The sequence below is a fragment of the Erigeron canadensis genome, chromosome 7 (genome assembly GCF_010389155.1).
Source record: "Erigeron canadensis isolate Cc75 chromosome 7, C_canadensis_v1, whole genome shotgun sequence".
Classification (NCBI taxonomy): domain Eukaryota; kingdom Viridiplantae; phylum Streptophyta; class Magnoliopsida; order Asterales; family Asteraceae; genus Erigeron; species Erigeron canadensis.
Genome location: NC_057767.1, coordinates 1,146,211 through 1,172,140, shown reverse-complemented (window position 1 = coordinate 1,172,140; position 25,930 = coordinate 1,146,211). Strand labels below are relative to the sequence as shown.

General features: G+C 34.4%; 4 protein-coding genes across 4 annotated transcripts; 3 read left to right on the top strand and 1 right to left on the bottom strand.

Annotated features, from left to right (window-relative positions):
- Positions 1-652: 652 nt before the first annotated feature.
- On the top strand, positions 653-1,153 carry LOC122607101. Its single transcript, XM_043780019.1, has one exon. The coding sequence runs from the start codon at positions 653-655 to the stop codon at positions 1,151-1,153; it is 501 nt and encodes a 166-aa protein (XP_043635954.1).
- Positions 1,154-8,487: 7,334 nt separating this feature from the next.
- On the top strand, positions 8,488-8,943 carry LOC122607099. The gene has a single exon (XM_043780018.1). It carries the CDS (start codon positions 8,488-8,490, stop codon positions 8,941-8,943), a length of 456 nt encoding a protein of 151 aa, XP_043635953.1.
- A 4,287-nt stretch (positions 8,944-13,230) lies between these two features.
- On the top strand, positions 13,231-17,028 carry LOC122608330 (IAA-amino acid hydrolase ILR1-like 4). Its single transcript, XM_043781426.1, has 5 exons — positions 13,231-13,659; positions 14,462-14,587; positions 15,450-15,764; positions 16,166-16,294; positions 16,415-17,028. Exons 1-5 carry the CDS (start codon positions 13,324-13,326, stop codon positions 16,802-16,804), a joined length of 1,296 nt encoding a protein of 431 aa, XP_043637361.1. The 5' UTR covers positions 13,231-13,323; the 3' UTR covers positions 16,805-17,028.
- Positions 17,029-18,515: 1,487 nt separating this feature from the next.
- LOC122607647 (glycosyltransferase BC10-like) lies at positions 18,516-21,607 on the bottom strand. Its single transcript, XM_043780664.1, has 2 exons — positions 20,901-21,607; positions 18,516-19,328 (listed from the first exon to the last, which is right to left on the bottom strand). Exons 1-2 carry the CDS (start codon positions 21,402-21,404, stop codon positions 18,690-18,692), a joined length of 1,143 nt encoding a protein of 380 aa, XP_043636599.1. The 5' UTR covers positions 21,405-21,607; the 3' UTR covers positions 18,516-18,689.
- Positions 21,608-25,930: the final 4,323 nt, after the last annotated feature.

Sequence of the window (25,930 nt, the reverse complement as noted above, 5' to 3'; positions counted from 1 at the left end):
TTATCATCGTCTGGATGGAAAAAAACACACACACATGTAAGAGCCCTTCAAAATGGAAAAGAAAATTAAAACACATTTATTAAACAAATTATTTATTAATATAATAAAAATATCTTTTAATATAAAGAAAGTTATTTTCTCAGTTATTAAAGCTATTTAGTGTATAGGGACTAAAAGTCTACAATTGCCAAATTGATATATTTTATTTCATCTTTCTTCTCATGTCTTTTTAGAAATGTCGGGCCCTAAACGACTCTTAAAGGCGCTACACTAGCGTACGCATTTTGAGAACGTGGAGAAGAATGCGGCGCTAAAATTAAGACTGAACGGTATGAGGCGTTTGGAGGGGGGTTCCGGCTTCGAAACGCGACTGGGACGCAGGCAACATGGCCTCAAGGGGCGTTCCGGCGAGTCAAATGTTGGTCCACGGAAGAAAACAAACGCCCAAAATTTTGAATTGGTTTTTGTGAATTCCTCCTCCCCCTTCTACAACGGTACCTTTGACCACCTTTTGCCTATTTTCTTTTTTTCTTTCTTTTTTTTTTCTTTTTTAAACCATTATTCCTTTTTTTCCTATATAAACTCACCATTTTCTTCCACACTCTACCTCATATCTATTTCAAAAAAACCACATTTTATTCTTTAGATTTCCATGGATCTCAACTACTCATTGTTGTCAAGCGAGAGCTCGACCAATAGCTCATCCGACAGTTCGAGCGGTTCATCCGAGCTAGACTCGGCCATCTCGAAGGCAGCCACGTTGGCCGTTAATGCTATGTTGGATTGCATTGATGGTGATGAAGATGATGAAGAAGATGAAGTTGTAAGATCGCGGTTTAAGAAACGGGTTACTATTGTGCGAAGGCTTCAAGAAAACGAAGCTCGACTCATGCGTAAATATTTTGTTGACGAACCGATTTACAATGCAAAGATGTTTAGGAGGTGTTATCGTATGAGTAAGCGGTTATTTCTCCAAATATGTGATGATTTGGAAACCGAGTATCCATTTTTCCAACAAAGATACGATGGGTCGGGGAAGCTTGGTTTCTCAACCAAGTTAAAGTGTACATCGGCGCTCCGTCAATTGGCATATGGCACTAGTGTTAACGCATATGGCACTAGCTTGGTTTCTCAACCCATGCCAATATATTAGTGACGATGATGTTTAGTCTTTTATATTTAGTGTAATGGAACTTAATTAGTATTTTATATTTATGTAATGGAACTTATCTTTTATTTTATATTAATGTACTTTTTTATGATGTGTTTAATATGTAGTTTATAAAATAATAGGTGAAAAATATAAAAGTAATAATAATAATAATAATAATAATAATAATAATAAAGTTAATCATACTTGATGCCACATGACCAAAGACCCCACCCATCCAAGATGTCTCACACCCCTAATTTTTGATAATACCTAGCATGATAACATGGAGTCATGTGGCCAAAGACCCCACCCATAGAATGTCTCATACTACTTAGTCTTAAGACATGAGAACACGAGAATTTTTCCCAGACGGCCCTTAATGTCACCGGCCTTAGTTATATGAAAGGAATTATTAAATAAAAAATAATAATAATATGTTTGGTTTCGTTAAAACAATAATTTAGTTGAAGGAGTAAAATTTGTTTGCGCACATGAAAGGAACTAATTTATTCTCATGTTAACGTGACTCTTTTATGTCATTCGACGAATTAGAATAACTTATGTATTAAAAAGTCGAAACCCGATAATATCTTCGATTGTGTTCCCTATAAGGTGGAGAGAATTGTGAAAATACATTGACAATATACAGTATATGTGTGTTACTACAAATCATTCATTACAACTTATGGTATTATCTAACCCGCCTATTCATAATAAACTACGGAGTATAATACTACTAAATCACATGTTTTTTCTTTTTTTTTTTTCTGTCAATGTGGACTTTTTCTAATGAAATCAAAAGCATTTTTTTTTATTGAATAAAAAAATGGATGGAAAAAAATGAAGATGATAATCTTTACAAAATCTCAAGGAAATGTAATAAAAATAAGATTTTACCTTGTTCTAGTGCAAGTCAGAGTTCTTCATCAAAGCAGAATATTGAATATCATAAATAACGCAATAAAAGATAACGACTAGGTAGTGTGGATGGAAAAGAAATGTATGATCATTAAATAGAAATGAATGAGAATATTTTGAACGGTTGGTAGGGTACATAAATATTTGGTTACACGAAAGGAATTGACCTATTGATAAGAATTCACATTTTTTCCCAAAAAAAAAGGAAAAGTCATAATTCCTTAAGCTAAAGTGTGCTTTATTCTACCAAACCCTGGCTAAACAACATGAATCAACTTCACGTTTTCTTTTGGATTTTTACAGGTAACTATAATTTAGTCCTGCAAAACAGAATCGATTTTATGTTTTATGCTTGATTTAAGAAACCACGTCAAAGTAAATGTTTATGAAAGTGGTGAATGACTGCTGCAATCTGGAATCAAATTTAATTAAAGTTGTGGATTTCACTCTTTATTTTATTCTTTGGAAAAACTAGAAGCAAGTAATCTTCTGTAATTTTTTTATACACTGGATAAACCTAGGAACAAGTAATCTTCTGCAAGTGTAATATTCTCTTTTTTTTTGCAAATAACTTCCATTTTTTTTGCTTTTGAGAATAATATTAACGTATTACAGTCATTAAAGTATTGCGACATGGAGCAACATGTCGCATTAGAACAACCATATTAACGTATTACAGTCTCTAACAATTTTATACCTCATAGTAAACGTGTCTTTCATAATAAATTCAAAATGAACCGATGGAGGCCCAAGGATACAAGTCCAAGCCCTATTGTATTTAGAAGGCCAAGACATGACGAAAAAGAGGCCTTCATTAAAATGGGCATAACTTGAGCTACATGGCTTCGTTTTGGGCCTATGACCAGTCAAAACGACCGCAGAAACGAGACGAATCAAGCTACAAACGCCAAAGGCGGTTTGGTCGACCTTCGAGTCCTGAAATGGCCTTTTTCTATGAGTTTTGGATATTTTTATATGTTTTTTCGTTTTTTTTTTACTTTGTTTTGCTTATAACTTTCGGCCCATTTGTATTTTAGGGCCCATTCGAAATTCTCCTATCTATTTATATGTAATAGAACCCAGAGAAATGATCAGTTTATCATAAATCAAAAATTCATTTTCACAATGTGTTTAGTGTGAGAATCCAGATTATCGGTATTCAATCTAAATCAACGATAATTTGAAGAATTGTTCCTGGGTATTCTTATAATCAACAAGTTTGATTTGTTATCCAAAATTTTCGTGTGCATCATGAACACAGTATATTGGTTTTTAATATAAATTTAAGTTCATATTTATGCGTAAATACCAAACCTTGACGACCATATGTACATCACAATTGCAATATGACCATGAAAGTGTTTAGTTCCTAGTGTCCTTTTATCAGTTTATTTCCAGTATATATGTAATGATAAAAGTAATGCATACATGGTTGGAAATAATATTTGAAAATTAAATATATAGACGTAGAGTGCATTCTTGAGTTTTATTTTAAAGAGATAAGAAAAGAAAAGGGTAAGAAACTTTTAGTTTTTGTATTCTTGAGTTTTTGTTTTAAAAGAAAGGGAAGGGAAAGAAAGGAAAAAATAGGATGTTTTGATCCCAAAACTTTTTTGCCACTTTTGGCAAGATTTGGAATGAAAAGTGGTGAAATTATTATTATACCCCTCAAACTTATATAAAGGTTTTAATTACTACAAGGCTATAAATGTAAAATTGTATCTTTTTATCCTTTCTTTTCCTTCCTTTCTAACTTAAGAATACATTTAACTATCAACTTTCTTTTCTTTTCTTTCAACTCGAGAATGCCTCTTTTTTATGTAATTATCTATCCTTTCTTCCCCTATCCAATCTTCTCATTTCTTTTCTTTTAATAAAAAATCGAGAATACAGTGGTAAAGTTAAGTCCTTATTGGCCATGTTCAATTCACTAGGGAAATCAAAATGAAAAAGACTCGTTCCCTAGAACTAGTTAGGGGTATAGTATAAAGTCTTGATCATTCATGAGCCAAGTACATCTGTACGTTCTTCAGGTTATAATTTGAGGTGGACGGGTTGTGTAACGGGTCAAAACAGGGCGTAGTGGGTTGTGTAGACCTGCACACACTTTTTTCATTAAAAATTGTAATGCAATAAAGAGTTTTCCAATCCCATTGGATGTCAGAGCTATAAACTGAGCTTAATTTTTTTTTTCTTTTTTTGTAAGAACAGAGTGTTAGTTGGTTACTGAGCTTAGTTAATGTTCTTGAATGTGTATAATTAAATCTGGAAGAAACAGTGTATATGCTTACGTAAAAAAATGTGTCTACCTGATAGTGTTGGTTCTGGTTGTTCAACCCGCAAAGGAATGAGGTGCTGGAGAATATATGTTAGACATATTCATATTTCATACTTCTCCCGAGAAACCTCTTGGTTAAGCCTTTTCTGGATTCAATATTTTATTCACTGGATTATCGTTTTTGAAACTTTCATAACTGGAACAGGAGTTCATGATGCTTTTCGACAATATTCCATTGTGTTACGGATCGAAACCATTGCAAGGTATGGGACTTGTCCCGCATCGGTTGTATGGGAAACCAATGTGTGGTTTATATACCAAATGGGCTCTTTCACCCATTAGGCTAGTCTTTTGGGTTGTGTTCTCTCATTTGGTAAGTAACAATGGTATCAAAGTCAACTCGGAGTGGTGGCCTATGGAGTTGTGGCTTGGGCCCAAAAGGAAAAGGGTGCCAACCGTGACCAACATAGCCGTCATGACCAATGAGGACGTCGATCTCTAAGGGGGGACGATTGTTACGGATCGAAACCATTGCAACGTATGGGACTTGTCCCACATCGGTTGTATGGGAAACCAATGTGGGGTTTATATACCAAATGGGCTCTTTCACCCATTAGGCTAGTCTTTTGGGTTGTGTTCTCTCATTTGGTATGTAACACATTGACACAATATTTAGCAGCCTCAAATGTTGTTGCCACTTTGCAGAATCTCGTATCAAGGGACTGATCACCTCTTGATTGCTTAGGTAACTTTCAGATGTATCTGCAAAATGGCGGATCGAGTGGGTTGAGTAATGGTCAAACTGCTACCTTATAGTAATGCAGGGAGACAAGTCAAGTCAGGTTTGATTGACCTCACATACTTTTTCGTTTTCTTGTACATAGCTTAGAATACCAAACGGCTAACTACTTATGAATGGTCCTGTTACATTTGTTTTAGTATTAGTATCTCCTACTTGGATATACTATAACTACATCTATCTATATCTATATCTAAGCTCTCTTTCAAGCGCTATTAATCACTCACTAAGCTCTCTTTAATTGCTTCTTTTATTATCTATTAATCACTTCTTTTTTGCAGGATCTTTATATATACATTCATTCATTATATATATATATATATGTTTCTACTTACATTATATATCTTTTTTTGCAGGATCTTTATGTTTTTTATATTATAGATATATATATTTCTTTTAAAAAGAAAACTCTCAAATCCAGATCTAAGGAAGTTATCAAAAAAAAAAAAAACCGTTGGGGAGGAGGAGATTACAAGGACTACTATCTCCCCACGTCTTAAAAAAATTCATAATGTGATTTTCAAGTTTAAATAGTTTTAATTCTAATTACTCATTTTCCTTTCAATTTTTATTTTTGGTAATTAAACTAAATTAAAGTTAGTAACGTTCTGTTTTTTATTTATTCATTTTTAATTTTGATTTCTTGAGTATAAAAAAACTTCGGTGAATTTTGATATCACTTCCGGCCAGATCGAGATCATAAGCTTCCCGATTAAGCAATCATCAACTTTATAAATTTATTTGCATTTTGTAAGGATAGTTTAATTTAATTGATCATAACTTTATTTATTTATTTATTATATTATTATTTTGTTTATTTGTTACATTTATTTGTTAAGTTTTAGTTTAAGCTGTCTCTATCAAATAGTTATATGAGGTCATGTCCTTCTGATTTAGGGGCGGGCAGGCATAGGGGGGTTAATGCTAGAGTAAAGAGAACCTTTAGGCTTAGATTCAGGAGTTGGAATGTAGGCACCCTTAAGGGAAAGTTTTTAGAGCTAGGAGATGCCCTGTCTAGATGTAATGTAGACATTGCATGCTTTCAAGAAACTAGGTGGACGGGGAAAAGTACTAGAGAGGATAACGGATACAAGCTATGGTACTCTAGAGCGCCTAAGTCGATTAACGGAGTAGGGATCATAATGACCGAACGACTTAAAGACTTCGTTGTGCTAGTGGAAAGACATGGGGATAGGTTGATGTTGGTGAGATTGGTGATACAACAGAAGACAATAAACGTGATCAGCGTGTATGCTCCCCAGTCGGGCCAGGGAGCGGGAGAGAAGAAGAGTTTTTGGGACTCTCTGGATGAACTTGTGAGGAGTTGCCCTGTTGACCAACGACTAGTGTTAGGAGGAGACTTAAACGGGCATATAGGAGTAGAGTCAGACGGCTACGCGGGTGTACACGGAGGATTAGGCTTTGGAGTGAGGAACGATGAGGGTCGCACGATATTGGAATTTGCTACTGCACACGATCTGGTTATTGCAAACTCGTTTTTCCGAAAGAGGGATTCCCAGCTGATTACCTTTCAGAGTGGCCTAAATAAGACTCAAATCGACTACTTCTTGGTGCGTAAAGGCGACTTTAGGGCTTGCAAAGATTGCAAGGTACTCCCGAGAGAGGCGGGCTACTCCCAACATAGACTGTTGGTAATAGATTTGCTCCTGAGTAGAAGAGCAATGAAGACAGAGAAGGCTGTAAAGGCAAGAATCCTCTGGAAAAACCTGATGGGTGAAGCAGCAGAGACGTTTAGGTCGACGACTAGCTCGAGGTTCACAAGGGAGATAAAGGACGGGTCGCATATGGGAGCTGACGAGTTATGGACACTCTTGGCAGAGGGTATGAGGGAGACGGCAAAGGAGGTTCTAGGGGTAACTAGAAGAACTGGACGACAACGGAGAGTGGGTAGGGAATCTTGGTGGATTAGTGAAGAGGTCCAGTCCAAGGTCGCGACAAAACTTAGTTGCTTTAAGGATCTTGTCAAAAGCCGCCAGAACGGGACAAATGAAGACTGGTCTTTGGCTAGGCAGAGGTACTACGAAGCCAAGAAAGAAGCAAAGAGGACTGTTGCTATAGAAAAGAAAAAGAGCGTACGAAGAATTGTACAAGAAACTAGATTCCAAAGAAGGCGAAAACGAAATCTTTAGAATCGCTAAAGCAAGGGAGAAAAGACATAGGGATTTAGGAGATGTCATTTATATCAAAGACGAAAGTGGACGGAGCATTGTGAATGAGGGAGACATTAGGAAAAGATCGGAAGAGTACTTCGCCAGGGTCGGGGAGAGTTCAAGGAGGAGAAGACCTCACCGCACACTCAAACACACGCTACGACGACAATGATGCTACGAGGATCAGCCAAGAAGAAGTAAGGGTTGCCCTAAAGAAGATGGGGAGAAACAAAGCAGTAGGTCCAGACCAAATTCCGGTTGAGGCATGGAGATGCCTGGGGGATGTGGGGATAAGCTTGCTGACAAGCCTCTTCAACAAGATTTGGACGAGTGCAAAAATGCCAGAAGATTGGAGACTTAGTGAGGTTATACCTATCTATAAGAACAAGGGGGACGTGCAGAGTTGTAGCAATTATAGGGGCATTAAACTCCTAAGTCATACCATGAAGCTCTGGGAGAGAGTGATCGAGTCGAGGCTCAGAAGAGTTACGAAGGTGGCAGAGAACCAATTTGGGTTTATGCCAGGGAGGTCGTCAATGGAGGTTATCCATATCACCAGAAGCCTTATGGAAAAGTATAGGGAAAGACAAAAAGCGTTACATTGTGCCTTCCTAGATTTGGATAAGGCATACGATAGTGTACCACGAGAGCTGATCTGGAGGACGCTCCAAGCGAAAGGAGTTACTGGGAGATACATTAGTGTGATCAGGGATATGTACGATAGGGCGAGGACTGGTGTTCGAACACCGGTGGGGAGCACAGAGCTTTTCTCGGTAGAAATGGGCCTTCACCAGGGCTCAACGCTTAGTCCTTACCTTTTTACCTTGATCTTAGACGAGTTGTCTAGTGGCCTACAGGAGGAACTACCGTGGTGCATGATTTTTGCAGATGACATTCCACTGATTGCAAGATCGACGGAGGAGCTAAACCGTAGGCTCGAGAAATGGAGAGAAGTCCTTGAAGACAATGGTTTGTGTGTGAGCCGAGAGAAGACTGAATACCTACGATGTGACTTCGATAAACAGGAAATAAGACAAAATGGGGATGAGGATATTCGCATCGGGGAGCGGATATTGGGTCCGAAGGTGTCTTTTAGATACCTGGGATCGGTGATACACAAATCGGGGGGATAGACGAAGACGTGACACATTGAATCCAAGCTGGATGGATGAGGTGGAGATCAGCTTCTGGAGTCAAGTGCGACAAGCGGATCCCGCTAAAACTGAAAAGCAAGCTTTACAGAGTGGCTATTAGACCGGCTATGTTATACGGGTCAGAATGTTGGCCGATGACGAAAGCCCAAGCGTCTCGAGTAGAGGTGGCAGAGATAAGGATGCTAAGGTGGTCTTGCGGGAAGACCCTACCAGACAGGATCCCCACGGGAGTTTTTAGAGCCGAACTTGAAGTAGGGACCATCATTAACAAGCTAAGAGAAGAGCGCGTGAGATGGTTTGGCCATGTTAGGAGAAGAGATCGAACAACACCACTAATGAGAGCGGAGTCTATTCACGTCGAAGGCATACGAAGAAGGGGAAGGCCGAAGATGAGGTGGGAGGACCGATTAGCGAAGGACCTAATAGAGCTTGGTTTGTCGGAGGACATGACGTCGGATAGGACGGCCTAGAGAACTAGGATTAGAGTAGAGGATTAGGTTTGGGTATGACTTTTGCGGGACTGCGATTGACATCTTTTTCCCATAGTGCCTTGCCTAAGGTGGTTTGTGTTTGTTTGGCCGGGAGAAGTAGGCCCAATATAGGTGACTCTAGGCAACAAAAGGCTTTGACCTGACAGGAAAAGAGGTAGGTCGACGGAGGTGGAAGGACAAGATACTGAAGGATATGAAGGAGTTTTCTGGTGGAGGAGGTAGACAGTGAGTGTAAGTCATATGAGAATAGGTTTTTGTATACTTTTTTTTTCCTTAGACTTTGGTTCTCAGTAACCTCCGTAGTAGTTTTGGCCTGAGTATAGGGAGGCCAAAATCGAGGGGGGAGGTTACTCTTGGCTGCCCCTAAATGCTTTGCCCGTTGGAGGACATGACCGATGAGAGTTTATTAGAGGACTAGGACTAGTTTAGGGGTTTGGGAGCTTGGGAGAAGGCTAGGTTTAGTCTAAGTTAATGTCTCGCTAGGCAGCTTAGTTAGTGTGTTTCATAGGTTGCGCACCACCCGTTATTTTCCTTGGACTTATCGGGCACTAGGATTTCTTAGTTAATTCCTTATTTGTAGGTAGGTTTGGGATTTATGCTGAAACATTTTTAAATTTGGCTACGTTCTACATGGTTGTTATTATATGTGTTTCGATGAGTGCTTTTAGTTATTTAGGTCGTTTGATGCTACTTTTCTTTTTTGTTCTCGGGTGTTCTCAGTAGACGGTGTCTAGAGGACTAGGTGTATAGGTTACCTTTGTCGTTTTGGAGCGTTTTAGCGAGTAGACTAGGATTAGTTTAGCTTTGTGGCCTAAGGTACTTCGCTACGTAGGTTGTTTAGAAATAGTTTAATCCCCTTAGTGTTTAGTCATTTCTTACGTATAGGTATGGTTGTCCTGGTAGTTTATGTCTCTCTTGTTTGAGCTCCTTACTGAAGACTTTGTGTATTATGTCCCTACATTCTATGTTGTTATTCATGTATTATGGTTCCTAGATTTTACGTACTGTGCTTAGGTACTTCTAGGCCGTACGTTTGCTACTATTCCATACTCTTAAGGTAGCCATACCCAGCGGACAGGTATATCGTCTTGTCATTTTCTCGGCAGACAGGTATAAACACTTTACTCTTTTTACGGTTTTTACATATGTTTGGCCGGAGGTCCTTATGGAAGCAGTCTCTCTACCTTTGGGTTGAGGCATGACTGTCTACAGCTCACCTCCCCCATACCTCGCACAGGGATTGGATACAGTTGTTGTTGTGTTATATTTCCTACTTGGCTACTTATGTATGAAATCTTGATGAAACTAATCAATTACCTCGTATAATAATTGAGAAGATGACTGTTTTTATATCATTCCAAACTTAGCTGGTCAATGAATAATTAGAAATTATAGTTTGTTAACAAATATAAGACAGTAACAACTGTGATTGTGTCTTCAAACGCGGTTAAATTGTGAAAATACAAACTTCAATGACTCTTATAATTAGTTTTTTACTCGTATTTACTTTGGTAGGAATTACTAATAATCTTACGGGTTAAATCATACTCGTATTACATTCGGTAACTATGAGGTACTTTTTTCTTAAAAGTTTATACGCTTTTAAAATATGAATAAGTTGGTTATATTTTAACCCTTTTGCTAACCTATTATGATGAATTTTAACTCCAATTTCATCTACATTTTTTTTACCGGCTTCCTTGTTATAAAAGACATACGAAGATCCACTAATGCCGTTGAATCAGGGGTCTAGCCGAGGGACCATCCACATCAACACTTAGCCGAACTTGGCTTTGTTACAAATTGTGAGAATTATATTCCCAACTCATTAAACTCAATATAAGTTTAAGTGGGGTAGGCTACAACTTTATATATATATACTTAGGCTATCCGGAGTGGGGCTATCCCACCCGCGACATGTGGCGCCATGTCATCAAATGGGTAGCCCATTAAAAATGTAGGAGTGAGACTACTTACAAAGGGGTGGTGGACTTATGCCATTTATCAAGATTCCATTTGTCACGTGAAAAAAGGAGCAGTGGTTAAAGATAAATGTGTGTGTGGGGGGGGGGGGGGGGTAAGAGATAATTTGTTCATATATAAGGGAGCTAGAAAATCAAAAATATAAATTTGTTTATAAATTAAATATGTCTTAATAACAATTAAGTTAGATGCTACTCGAAGACTATATGTTATCCAAACAATGAAATTTACAAAGCATACTAGCTAAGTATCCCGGGTTTAACCCAAGTTTTGTAAAAACATATATTTGATATTTAAGTTGTGACAGTCCAGCGGTACTCATAACCTCGTAATACTATATCTTATGTTTCAAATAAATTTAATTAGTTTATTAATCTGTATGATATGCCAAAAGTTTAAAATTATGTTATCATAAAATTACTTATATGATGAAAATATAAAAGTCCTATGTATAAAATATTAGATTTTTCAAAAGAAAATAAATAAAAAAAAAGACATCAAAAATAACAAAATTAAAATGAAATAAACTTTAATTAGGAATGTGTTTTTGACATAATAAATAAATTAAATAAAAAAGAACTAATTTTAAGAAAAAATTTGGAGGTGACAAATTAGTTATTTTTGTAAAATGTGATGTCATAACAATTTTATTTTATTTAATATAAAGATGACAAGTTATAAGCATGTAAGAATGAAAAGCTTCGTTATTCATAAAAATGTATTTTTACCATAGACAGTTATTGAATGGATATATAGGGGTCGGTTATTGTAGAACAAGTATTAAAGTAAAATAAATAAGACAAAATCTTGACCTTTAGATCATGGTAAAATTGATGCACCAAGATTCACGCAGCACATGTATATATATTGATGTACAATAATTTTATGATGTATCATAATTTTCAGTGAAAAAAAACTTAATGTTTTATTTGTTTTATATTAATACTTGTTTTATTTTACCTAGAACCTGGATATATAACCTGAACTAAACACTGTTAAACTAAAATTCAATTACCATAATACTACTTGTAAGTTTTAACATAATGGTTGATGTCAAAGGTCAAAAGAAACTAAGGATGAACCCGTAAATAGCAGTTAAAGCTTTTTTCACGTAAGAACTTCTTAGTGATATTCCAGGTGATCGTATTCTGGCTTTTTTTATATATAAGAAATAAATAAATAAATTATGGATATTCCTACCAAAATATAAATAGCAGTCCACCCGTTTTTACTTATTATCATGAACCGTTAATGTGGCTTGTATTTTCTTACAGATCAGGCTCTCCCCCCTTAAGTTATTTGTGTTAATATCTTCGACTAGCATATAAAGTCAAAAACTTTGTTCCCTTCTAGTAATGGCGAGAGACTATTGATGATAACGGCGACAATTATTGATGATAGTGATGGCGTAAATTACTTTACGTTGTTATAAATTTAATTGATGTAATGATTGTAATGAAAAACTAAAAATATTTTAGAAGATTAGGGTTTAATTAAATTCATTCATTAAAAACAAATTAATAACTTTTTATAATTCTTTTAAAAAGAATAATGGTTATAAATATACATCATTCCTCACTCAGAGCAACAACAACAACATGACCCGATCCCTGTATATTCATATGAGGTAGTTGAGATGTAGAATGTTTTGCCTCTATTAAGGGATGAAGAGATTGTTTTCATAAAAACTTCTAGTCAAACGAGATAATTGTAGGAAAAACTCAAAAGTAAAGAGTTTGGTAACTATATATTCGTTTGAGTATCAACTGAGTACGTAATATCACTTGACTACGTAATTATATATATATATATATATACTCTAAAATTTAATGTCAGCTACTAAGGGGGGAGTATTGTAGCTAAAAGTACTCCCGTCAATGCATAAGGTACAACTAGCTCTTGCATAACCAAAATAATTAACATTAGGTGTTGCTTGGCTAACTAACGGTAATTGCAAAAGAGGTACTTAACAGAATATATTTTCAAGTTTAAGTTTTTTCCCTTTCCCACTAAAGTTTTGTTTTTTTTACTTTTTACCACATAATTTGTGGTTTTTAAGATTTTTTTCTTATTCTCACCACATAACTTTTATCTATTAAATTATCGTCATGAAAGTGTTTTTTTTGTTTTTGCCTTATCTTTTTTACTTAAAACTTTTTTATATAACTTTGTTACGAGTTTGTTTTTTCTCCCGGTCCGAGTGGAAATATTTGTATTAGCTATCAACCATATTCACTATATAAAAACCAAATGAATGATCAAATTCATTCAGACAGAGTCATCTTCATCACTCAACAGTCAAACATATTTTTATAACAAAACTCAATTATAACATTATCTATCAACTACTACAAACACAATTCTACTTTTAAAAAAATGAATCTTTTCAAATGGGCATCCATTATTTTAATCATTTCACTTGTAAAACCTGCAATCTCAAATGGGGTCTCAACAAAGTTTCTAGAATTTGCAAAAAAAGATGAGATTTTTAGTTGGATGGTTGGGGTAAGAAGAAAGATACATGAGAACCCAGAACTGGGTTATCAAGAATTTGAAACAAGTAAAATTATTAAACAAGAATTGGACAAAATGGGGATTACATATAATAATGATAAACATGAAATTGCAGTTACAGGTGTTGTTGGTTTTATAGGATCTGGTGATCCTCCTTTTGTTGCATTAAGGGCTGATATGGATGCTCTTCCTTTGCAGGTTTTTTTTTTTTTTAAATGAATAACTAATCCATTATGGCCCCTGACATGTTTTGTTGTGTGTTTTGACTTTTAAAGGTTGACTTTTTTTAGAAGTTCTAGTGTTGAAGTCAAAAGTGTTTGACTGCTTATCTTAAAGTGCTTATATGGTTAGTGTTAATTTTAAAGTATTGTCTGCTTATCTAAATGTTTATGTGCTTATTGCTTACTTGTATAGCAGATAAAGGATACGAAACCTTTTTCGTGGAACTGCCTGTTGGACAATTCTACATCTTTTTTGTTGACAAATATATTGTGTGTTTGGACTTTTTGAGTGTTGAATTTTTGATATGTTTGAGTAGTGAAAGTCAAATGTGATAACACTAAGCTTGAACAGGCTAACCTGATTCAATATAGCTATCTTTTAGACTTGAGAGTGTATTAAGGGGTGTTTTGAATTGCTAACTTAAGTGTTTGGATGGTAAATGATTAGTGTTTGCTGCTCTTTCAAGCTGAATTCTAGACTAAAAGTAGCTTCAAAATGTCTGTGGAACCGTTTAACCCAAAAGTATACGCCAATTGTGTATACATGTTAACACATACAGAGAGACATAGGGCTGTAAAAGTTTGACAAAAAGTTGAGCACAAATTCTTAGAAACTCAACACGACTGGTTATGTTTCATATTTGTAAGCAGAGTTGATCATTTTTGACTCATCAAGCTCGAATAGAGTTTAGGTGAATTACTCAATAAATGCCCGACTCGTTTGTAGTTGTTGATGGTTATGACCTCTGTATTAAAAAGTTTGTGATTTTTGTGATTAGGAAATGGTGGAATGGGAACACAAGAGTAAAGTTCCGGGAAAGATGCATGCTTGTGGTCATGATGGTCATGTCACTATGCTTCTTGGGGCTGCAAAGATTCTCAAAACACATAGTCATATTTTGAAGGTATGCTAGTTTTTCTTCTTTTTTTTTTCTTTCTGCATCCTTCATTTTGGATATTCAGGGTGTTTATATTGGGTTAAATTTAATTCACAAGGTGATTCTGTTTAACATACAAATCATGCATGCATGTAACAACCTTCTAAACTAAGCCCTACGGTATATTCAACTATGGCGGTCAATACGCAACCTCATTTGTGCGTTCGCTCTTGTGTACATGGATACATGATGTTTAGGCATTTTGTGTGTTCTGAGGAAATGGCAATCTGAGTTAATATGGAAACACTCAGTTGGGTTGTAATCTATTGATAACGAATATAATGGCCTAATGGGTAAGTATAAACATAGAAACTGGTCAAATGTGATTTACAGGTTATATATTGCCTGAAATGCTTACAGTGTCTGAAATGGTAACATTCAAAAGGAATAAATCATTATTTGATAGCCTTGTACTGATATTAAGTACAAGAGTTATTTGCAGAACACCCTGGCCTCTGAAAAGTGAAAACAGAGGTCATGGGTTCAATCCTCATCCCATGCAAAGGTTAGAGGGCCTTTTCTATCATTAAGGTAGAATATGGAAGCAGCCTCTCTACTTAAGTAGAGGTAAGGTCTGTCTACATCTTAACCTCCCTCATACACCGTCGAGGTATTGGGACTCAAAACCCGCGGAACGCGGCAGTGAGCAAGTTTCTTTTAGTTATTTGCAGAACACAGAAAGAAGACAGATAAGTGCTCGCTGACCCAGTAAAACTACCCATTCTGATCCGAATCCTTTTGGACCCATTACTTGAATCATCTGAACCTCCCTTTTTGCCACATCTAATATTCTTATATAAATCAAAGATATGTGTCTATCTGTTGGCAGGGAACAGTAGTTCTGGTTTTTCAACCGGCTGAGGAAGGCGGTGGTGGGGCAAAGCAAGTATTGGATAGTGGATCTCTTGAGAATGTGGAGGCAATATTTGGTTTACATGTCCATCCCGAGCAACCATTTGGTCAAGTATTTTCCCGATCTGGCACCCTTTTGGCAGCCAGTGGCTTTTTTGAAGCCATTATAACCGGTAAAGGAGGTCATGCCGCCATTCCTCATCATTCAATCGACCCTGTATTAGCAGCTTCAAATGTTGTTGTCAGCTTACAACATCTTGTGTCAAGAGAAGCCGATCCACTTGATTCTCAGGTAACTTTGAATCCTCTAATAATGATGTGATACAAATGGTGGCAATTTTGACCCTAACACTTGACAATGGATTAAATTGGGTTATGTTTTACTCGAAAGGATCAAATGGTTTGTAGAAAAGCCACTAGGTAAAAAGAAACGGGTCGAAAAGGCCAAAAGTCTCCTAAAAAAGGTTATTGTAATGCTTTCAACCTTGTATGTCATGTTATTCGATAAGATTATTATGGTATTTGTAATCATATTTAACGCAATTATAGAATAAGAAAATGCCAAGCGACAATGTTTATCGATCAGCTGGCCCTTCCCATTTTGGTTTGTACCCCAAATTACCTGGCTGGGAAATTTTGCTACCTCTGGATATGCTGGATTGTTAGTTTATACTAAAAAAAGAAAACTTTCAGGTTGTTACAGTTGGTATGTTCCATGGAGGCGGTGCTTTTAATGTTATTCCGGATTCAGTCACCATCGGTGGAACATTTCGAGCTTTCTCTAAAGAAAGTTTTATGCAACTCAGGGAACGAATAGAGAAGGTACAACTAACTTATATATAAAAAACACGAGTACCCAAACTATATGCTACTATTCACGAGTATGGACATTCGAGTTGTAATAAATTGCTTATTTTAGAAACTAATACATCTCAAAAACAGGTTATTGTTGGGCAAGCAAGTGTACATAGATGTAATGCAACCGTAGAGTTCTCCTCAAAGAACAAACCTTTTTACCCTGCCACAATAAATCACGGGGGATTACACAAGTTCTTCAAAGGTGTTGCAGGAGATGTTCTAGGTGTCAATAATGTTCAAGAAACGGCACCATTCATGGGTGCAGAGGATTTTTCTTTCTACCAAGAGGTTATACCTGGTTATTTCTACTTTATTGGAATGAATAATGAAAAAAATGAAGAACCCGCATCACTACATTCCCCGTTTTTTCAACTTAATGAAGATATTCTTCCTTATGGTGCTGCATTGCAAGCATCTTTGGCTGTTAGGTACCTCAGTCAAAGTCAACATCCAAAAAAACATGACGAATTGTGAAGTGTTTACTTAAGAAAGTTGTCACTAGTATCTTATATTGTCTAATTTACAAGCAGTTTATATCCTTCCCTGCTAACAAGACGACTATTATAAGCTTTATAAAACAGTTGATGGCATTGACCATATGCCCATCTAGGTTTGATTATTATACAGGTGCATGATCAGAACGCTTATTATGCTTGGACTTTTACTGTATATAAAAGCGATATGATTATTCAAGTTCATCTGCCTGTGTACTTGCTTATATATTTCCAGCGATTTCTTGGTTATACGACTTCATGGTTCATTATTTGCGCATTTATAAATTAATTGTCGTGAGTTAAGGAAACTAAAACAGATATTTAGTTCTTTAAGAAGGTGTTTGGGATTGGTTGTTTTTTTGCTTATCTGCTTATTGCTTGTTTTTTAAAGAAAATAAGCATCACCCTCTTTCAATGAACACATTTTTGTATAAACTAGTATGGCTCTGAGAAGAGCTTTCAAAAAAGCAATCCCAAAACACCCTGGGGTGTTTGGTATGATGGAATAGAAATGAGAGAAAAGGAATGAGAAAGACTTCCCTTGTTTGTTTGCAATGAAGAAAGAAAAGAAGAAAGATGAATCAATTTCATTCTCCCTATTCTTTACAAATTGTAAAGAATGGGTGAGAATGGAGAAAAAAAATTCTTTTTTCTTTTTAAGATGTTATAAATAAATGTATTATTATTTAAAAAATTATTATTATTTATATATTCATTTTCTGTGGGTACCAAACAACGGAATTCATTCTTTTTCCAAATACTCATTATCTTTCTCACTATTTCCATTCTTTATTACATTTCCATTCTCTATGATTCCCTACTACCAAACACGTATAAACATTTGGTACTGATGGTTAGAAATATCTGTATTGATATTCAATCTTCTCATCCAACATTTTGATTTGATACTCCATACCTTATCATCTACTCGTAATATTTAGTGTTCTGAGCCTAAATGTTTATACAAAAAGTTCATACCCAATTGTCAACATGTAACAACAATAGCTGCATATTGTTTTCTTTAAACGACCAACTAAACATCCATTGCATTCAAATGACTATCTAGCAGGTAGTCACCACCAAATATAACTGCATTGGAGTGAGTGTTACATACCGAAAAAAGTAGCCTTACATTGAGCCGAGTTATAAGCTCCTGAGTTTGGTGTGAATGTCAAATACCATTAAAGTAGCCTTATACGTGTAAATGTTTCTTGACTCAGTTTCGTCAGCTGGCAAAGACCAGAAACTCTCCTTTAGTAGCAGAATATAACATATTTGGGGTTGGCATTTAACGAAAATCTCGCATTGCTACGTTTGACTTTTGCTGTATCAAGATATATGTTTAGGAAACGCTGTTTATTTGCCAACGGATTACCAGGCCAATTAGGTCAATTACGAGAAAGTGTCTACAGCTAGAACAGGTGAATATGGGTTGAATGCGTCAAATATCATTCAACATCATATTATTTGAAAGTGCTGCATTTCATATTTAATACATCACTAATAATTTACCAAAACTCAAAAAAGGACAGAGAAAAATGTTTTTGGGTCACCAGACCAGGCCCATTTTATGTTAACTCAATGGTAAAACTCACCAATTTTGACCCAGTGATAGCACAACTCATTCTGGCCCATTACCCAATCCACCCATTTTGCAACCTCTAGTGGCTCTAAACACAATGCATCAAAGCTTAATAAACAGATGGGTACACTCCCATTTTGTATTATACAACTGTCAACTACATCATAGGGATGTAACATTATTATTCAGCCATAAACTGTTCAATAATGCCTAGTAAGGTTCCATCTAATCATCTATCATGCAAGATTGCAAGTGCAAAAAAGCTATCTAGAGATACAGTTAATTAGTAGCCAAAGAACTCAGAGGAATGTTGTAACAATGCATCGAGAGCACTTGGAGCAAACTTTCTTGCAAAGAGAAAGCAAACTGAAGTTGGTTGATTATTATAAATGCAAGTTTGATCTTCTAAGATTTTCTTGAAAAAGTTCCTTGTAATATCATTCTTCCCAAATGTCGCCGGATGAGCACCACCCCTTGACCAATCTACATAAGTAAGACTCCTATTTGCCAATAAATGTGGGGATTGGATTGTGAGCATTGTAGGGAAATAATGCTCATCAACATAACAAGCAGGTCTACAAAATTGCTCAAATTTGGGGTAAAATTTGGTATCTTTGATGATATCAACCGCAAGATTTCTGTTGGTTTCAAACCATTGAGACCCTTTTCGCCATTGGGAAATGTCGACTTCGGGTAACATGTTAGGATTATATCGACCCCTGCCATACGGGCCTAGCTCATCAATCGCACCCATGAAGCTGAACCTGGATCTTGATATGTAACGATAAACAATGCTGAAATTGTAAAGCGGTATGCATGCTTCTGATAGGAGTACAAACCACTCGTTTGAGATGTCAAGCAAAGCGTTGGCTAGAAGTCTTCTCTCAGCATCACACATGCTCATCCTTCCCCATTCCACCGTCTATATAAATAAAGTAATAGTGAGTTTAACTGTTAAAGTTCCTTACGCAAAAACTCTATACAAAATTTAAATAGACTCGAATTCAAGAATAACACTGCAACTGCAAAGTAAAGCAACAGTCCTTGTCTAACCTACTAGAAGTGACAAGATGGGCGACTCGGGGCTTTGAGGGTCAAAACGTTTTGGGGTTAAAATGTTACTTTTTAGTATGGGTCAAAACTGGCTGGAAGGATTAATTTGACCACAAACATTTTTTTGTCCATATTTAAAAAGTTTTTCAAATAATTAAGGTCTCAATTATGAATACACAGACAATATTATCAAAATAATAATCTTAGTCTTAAAACATCACGAGTAGGAGATTGTATGCCTCTGAAATAAACACAACCCAAATCGAGCTAGTCACAAGTAAATGGGTTGAAATTCTCACCTAACCTACCAATAAGCAAGATGTCCTTTGTAATTTCAACAAGTGAAAAGGTATGTCACCGTTAAGTTAAGGTTGAAATATTTTTAGGAGTCAATGAAGTCACCAAGAGTATGAACTATGAAGCAACCACAAAATATTTAATGGAAGAAAAAATGCCGTAGTCAAAATCATAAAAGTGTACACGGCAAACATTTTAATTTTACTAGCCAAGTTCAAATTCCAGAAACCTCTGTTCAGTATACAGGCTACGATAAGCTGATAAAGGTTACTTTACACAACTTCAGATTTATATGTTCAGATACTTGTGAATGATATTTTACATACACAATAATACAATGCTTGGCTAATATTTAAAGACATTTATTAAAGTTATAAATTGAGCTAAATGTTACATTCATTTTGGGACTGGGAGTGCATTGTATTGCCCATCTAGAGAAAAACTGCTTTCAGATCCTATAGATGACACATATGAATACTGATAGGACCCAAGCCATATAAATTTTAAAATACGTAGAAAATACAAAATCAGTCTGCAAATCTCTTCACAGAATCAGCCATACCTATGCATATAGTATAATTACTGTATTATCGTAATTCTACTCCACACTAGCTTGTTGTATTTTAATGATGCTTTTGCCATTTCCACTAACTATTTGTGGATCTAACAAATACAAGAACAAGAAATAAAACGTGCAATGAGTTGTAGGAACAAGAGATGAATCACTAATCACATGTAAGATTGGAAAGGGTAACCATCTGATTATTAGGAAACCCCTGTTAGCAATGGACATAGATTTCTTTTAGCACGTGCCATATTATAAACTAAAAAACTAGACTCAACTTAGCATCCATAACTTCACTAGTGACACACAAACTTGACCCAAAAACATATTAATGTAAATTTCAAAACATAAAAATGAAAAGAGAGATGTAAACTTACGAATTAAATGCTTTGTTCTAACCATATTCATTACTTCGGTTGTTTCTAGTCTTTTTATCGAAGTATAATAACAGCTTGGGTAAAGCATAAATTCAAACAATAAACTCTTTAATCTTACACTAAAATTAGCATTTACGGCAATCTCATATCGATAACAAATGAACAATTTATGAAAGAACATGAAAAGGGAACTGTTGCTAACCTGACAAGGAACTTGCTTGCCATAAAATACTGAAGATGTCGTAAAGTTTGGTTGATAATGAGGCAAAGAATGAACATAAATGGAATAAAGTCCCTCATTTCCATCAAAAAACTTCTCCCACAATGGTGACATTGGCAAAGGTCCTCTAGTCAAAAACATAAATGCAATTTTCGGTATTCGTTTAAAAGGATATTCTGTAATTTGAGGTACAAATGAAGCTCTCCATAACAACTCACTATCATTCAAACTATGCATATAACTTAATGGAGGTCTAATCAAACTTTGCAAACTTAAAGGTTGTTCAAAACAAGGTTGTGTTATTATTCTTGGAACCATATTTCGAATGCCCATATTTCGATTCATTCGTATACTAATGATTGATAAAACAATGCCTATTACTAAAAGAACTAACATAAATCTAAGTAACTTAAACGGGAAAACCCTAGTTTGATTTGTTTTTATCGAGTCTTTGCCTTCTTCCATTGTTACTAACCTTGATTGCATAGCTTCAAAAGAACAAAAAATTTAAAAATACAAAAAAAATTTGTTCTTTAAGACAAATTCACAAACACCTTGAGGGCACTATGAAATTAGATGAAGATTTCATGTTTTTCATATCAAAGATTGAATCTTTTTAAGGAATAATCTATACCCATATCAAGAAAAACAAAACCCAGATGAGATTTTTGACAAAAAATTTTAAAAATAAATAAAATGAAATGAAAAGAAATATTATAAAAAACCAGTATCTAGGAGGATTTTGTTTGTCTCAAAAAATTTTAAATATAAATAAAATGAAATGAAAAGAAATGTTTGTGTGTTTCTTTCAGATGTGAGTGTGAGACTGTGAGTGTGTGTTGGTGGGAAGTGAGAAGGCAAATGTATAGAATGAAAGAATTTAATGAAAAGGTTTTCAATGAAAAATACGTTATTTTTGAGTGAAACTATGAATTTGTCTTGCGTATGTGTCACAAATTTAACAACTTTAGGGAGACTTTTTTTAAAATCCCCTTCTTTGGGCGCGTTTGGTTCGCGGAATGTTTTTAAAAAGAATGGGATTTTTCAAAGAAATTGGAATCTGAAGGAATGGAATTTGACGGAATATTTTTGATTTTTTGAAGATTCAAGTGAGGGACGGAATGAGATTCATTCCCCCATCTCCAATGAATGGAGATTCCATCAAATAAGGGAATGTTAACATTCCAACGGAATGTGATTCCTCCATCTTTAACCAACCAAACACACTAAGGAATGGAATTCAATTCCAATTCCATCAGATTCCATCAAATTCTGTGAACCAAACGCGGCCTTACTTTCCTAGGGGCAGTTTCTTTTTTCTTCCACTCATTAAATGCTCAATATATTATTGTATTAAGTGATCGAATATATATAAACTAGCCTTGTAACCGCGCGATGCAGTGGGACATAGGAAAAAACCGCTGGTTAAATAGTTGTACCGTGTTATTACATGAATGTATGATTTAACTCAAGTGTTTCTTACCACCATTATTATTTTAGAGTGAACGTTTTTTATGTTGATTGATTATTAATTCGGTAACGCATGTGTGTTTTTGGTATACTATATGAGCAACTTAAGGGAAGGGAAGGAACACGCGTAAGGGTTTTTTTAAGAGTATTTTTGGAATTCCAGGAATAAAGTGTTTTATGGTAATATAGATTAAAAGGGTAAATTGGAGATTTTAAAGGTAGAGTGTTAAATTTAAGGGAGGGTAGTTTGTTTATATAGATAATATAGATAGTGGCTAAATGTATTAAGTAAAAAATAGGTCATTGACGGTTATTTCTGTTTATTAAATAAAAAAAAACATAAAATGTGACTTAATGCATTAAGTTCTTATTTATTAAGTTTATTAAGTTAAAAAAAAAAAAAAAACCATTAGACCGGTTCCATCTTTCATTTTCTCTCTTTTCCGCCCGTTTCATCTCTTTTCATTTCATTTTATAAAAATCATCATTTTTTTATCTTTCATCTTTTACCGTTTCTTTTCTTTTTATTTTGAACAGAAGTGGTGATTGGACTCAGCGGCATGCATCTTCATCGTCCGGTAGAGATCAACCACGTCACATACACAGTCAATCCGAGGGCATGACTGGCGATGGAAGTCTCACTACCGTGCTAAAGGAAACCAGCTAAATACTAGAGAAAACCCTCATGTTCCACCTCATTGGCAAGGACTTCCCAATACGCCTAATTTTCATTTAATAAAATATTAAACTAATATAAATTTACTAAAATGAAAGTTGTTTTTTTTTAATAATACTTTAAACTACCACTACCCTATTTAAATGAAAGTTGTTTATAAAAGATATAAAAATTATTTACATTCGTAGAAATGTTAAGCACTAAAATTGAAGTAGAATTCTAAAGATATATCTTTACATACGTATATATCTACATAATTATTAAAACAGTAGGAAACCGAATGATTCTAAAGCCTTTAAAAAATCAAACCTATTTTAAAAATATGCCACGTAGGATTTATCCTATGTGACATCTCCATACTTCTTTGTATATAATTATTTATTATTATTTATATATATATATATAATATCTATATTTATATTTAAATTTATATAGAGGAATTGAATTAATTAGGAAAATATTGTATGGAATATTATAAATATAACTTATTTATTTGAAAGACTAACGCCATCCGAAATCTTAATAGAATTGCATTAGATAAAAAATCTCTCATACATCCAAATTTTGATTAAAAAAAATCAAATATAATTAACAAATCTGAATCTTTTAGATAGATAGATCACGGGCTACTTGACAGGGAAAAATGATACAAACAAAAACAGATCACTAATAATAACTAAATTTTCTGAGAATTTTAATATCCTTTTAGTTCTTGAGCTTCCATTAATTTTGTTTATTTTGGATTTATTGATGACAATTAAAAAAATGTTATATATAGCTCAGAATTTTCCTAAACAGGATTTCATTTGTTAATTATCAATATCATTATCAAAAGCTTTGGTAAATGAATTAAATAGTCGCACATTGTGCGGGTAAAAAACCTAGTATGTATATGTATATGTATGTATTTCCAAGATCTACGTATAAATGAGTTGAGATAGTCCCACATTATCAACGACTCAATATTGCAAGATGATATGTATGAAGTAGCTCTCGAACTTCATCTCAATTTACTCATTTTGCACCATCATGCATAGTGTGGGATGGTGTACAAAATGGTACCATGTGGTACGACACTCGCATCTCACACCATTCCCTCCGTCTTTAGCGTACAACACTAAACATATTTTATATGATTATACAATACAACACTTAAAATATATTTGGTGAAAATATGGCTAAAAATAGTGGTGTAATGAAATAATTTTTCTAATATGTGTCCTAAATGCACACATAAGAGTACATTAAATGCACCTTAAGAATCGAAAAAATGTAACAACTCCTTTTTCAGAATTATATTTTTTAATTCTTGCTTATTACCTTTTTTTCATTCTTGCTTATTACAATTTTTTAAATCCCAAAAAGATTTTGTTAAGTTTTTAAATTTTTGAGATGCATTTAATGTTTGTTATGTATTCTTTTAGGTCATATATTATACAAAAAGCTCAAAAAAGATTATAAAAAAAAAAAAAACTTAAATAATTTCTAATAGGTAGAAAGAAAACTTAAAAGAAATTTTAAATAAAATATAATGTACATAAGCTTTGTTGTTATTGGTTGAGTTTTTCAACTATTGAAAGAAAGTTTTATTCCACAATAATTAAAAACTTCTAAATCGATTTTTCATATAAAATAACTCAATCGTTAATAGGACAAACTTGTCACTTTAAATTTTTTACTTCTTTTTTTTCTTACTGGTAAATACTACAATATTAAATTACACCAAATAATATTAATTTACACCATCGTCAAGGATTGAACTTTGGTCTCTACTCCAAAAGACGAGAGCCTCTACCAAGCGGGCTAATCTCATATTGGCAATTTTGTTTTTTTTTTTCACTTCTTATATTGTCACTTATTTTCAATGTTCAAAGTACGTCACTAAAACACTTCATCGTCCATGCGCAGTGCCCAGGCGCGTCGGGTGCTTCGCACCTTCCTTGCCAACTTAGGGTGTGACTCCTTAAAAGGATTTTTTATTCCACTAACACTTCTTTTTATAAAACACACTTAACGTTTATTCCAATAGCAATGTGGGACAAACTCATATTATTTAAACATTAAACGCAACACACTTTTCTAACTTCATTTTAACATATGAAATAAACTAACATTTTTTGGTTTTAAAGTTTTTTTAGAATAATATAAATGTAGTTTTAACATATATATATATATATAGCGATAAAACTTCAATACCAAAACGTAATTATAATAATTAAAATATTTGTAACGTGACAGGCTACCATCATGTTTTATTGTTTATAAATAAATATATGTCATAGAAAAACAGAATGGTTTTTGATTGGACGTTTGAAGATTTAAAACAAATACCCTAGCACAAGGAAACTCTACCAATACGATATTTGAAGCCCCGCAATTCCGGGCTGAAACCCACTAGTTGAAATAATAACACATTCATACATCAATCAATGGTAAGTTGACAAATATGTTACAAGTTAATTTTAGGTATATATTTGACATGTAAGATAATCCAATCAAGCATAAAAAAGTTATGTTTATAAAAAAGAAAATGATAAATTCTTTTAAAATCCAGCTTCAAACTTCTTCTAAAACTATAAATAAAATAATGATATGCAGGTTCTATTAAGTTTATTTTCTAACTTTAATCTTTTATTTTTATTATTTGAATAGTCATTGAAGTGAATAGTACCATCTCCGGTTAGTGTTTGACACCTGTCCACAAATCCAGAACCATATATATATATATCAAGGGGATGAAAATATAAGGTTGTTAGGTACCTCAGCTTAAATGTCGGAAACCCATATATTAATTTTTGAAACCATAAAAATCTTGGGGCTCAGACATGTATTCATTAAACAATAAATAATAAAATATTAGTATATG

Bases quoted from the DNA above. Each gene is read 5' to 3' on its own strand.
- LOC122607101 (XM_043780019.1), top strand. From the start codon at position 653: ATGGATCTCAACTACTCATTGTTGTCAAGCGAGAGCTCGACCAATAGC.
- LOC122607099 (XM_043780018.1), top strand. From the start codon at position 8,488: ATGAGGTGGAGATCAGCTTCTGGAGTCAAGTGCGACAAGCGGATCCCG.
- LOC122608330 (XM_043781426.1), top strand. From the start codon at position 13,324: ATGAATCTTTTCAAATGGGCATCCATTATTTTAATCATTTCACTTGTA. The intron at 13,660-14,461 runs GTTTTTTTTTTT...TTTTGTGATTAG, and splicing joins TGGATGCTCTTCCTTTGCAG to GAAATGGTGGAATGGGAACA. The intron at 15,765-16,165 runs GTAACTTTGAAT...GAAAACTTTCAG, and splicing joins CCGATCCACTTGATTCTCAG to GTTGTTACAGTTGGTATGTT.
- LOC122607647 (XM_043780664.1), bottom strand. From the start codon at position 21,404: ATGCAATCAAGGTTAGTAACAATGGAAGAAGGCAAAGACTCGATAAAA. The intron at 19,329-20,900 runs GTTAGCAACAGT...TTATTTATATAG, and splicing joins GCAAGCAAGTTCCTTGTCAG to ACGGTGGAATGGGGAAGGAT.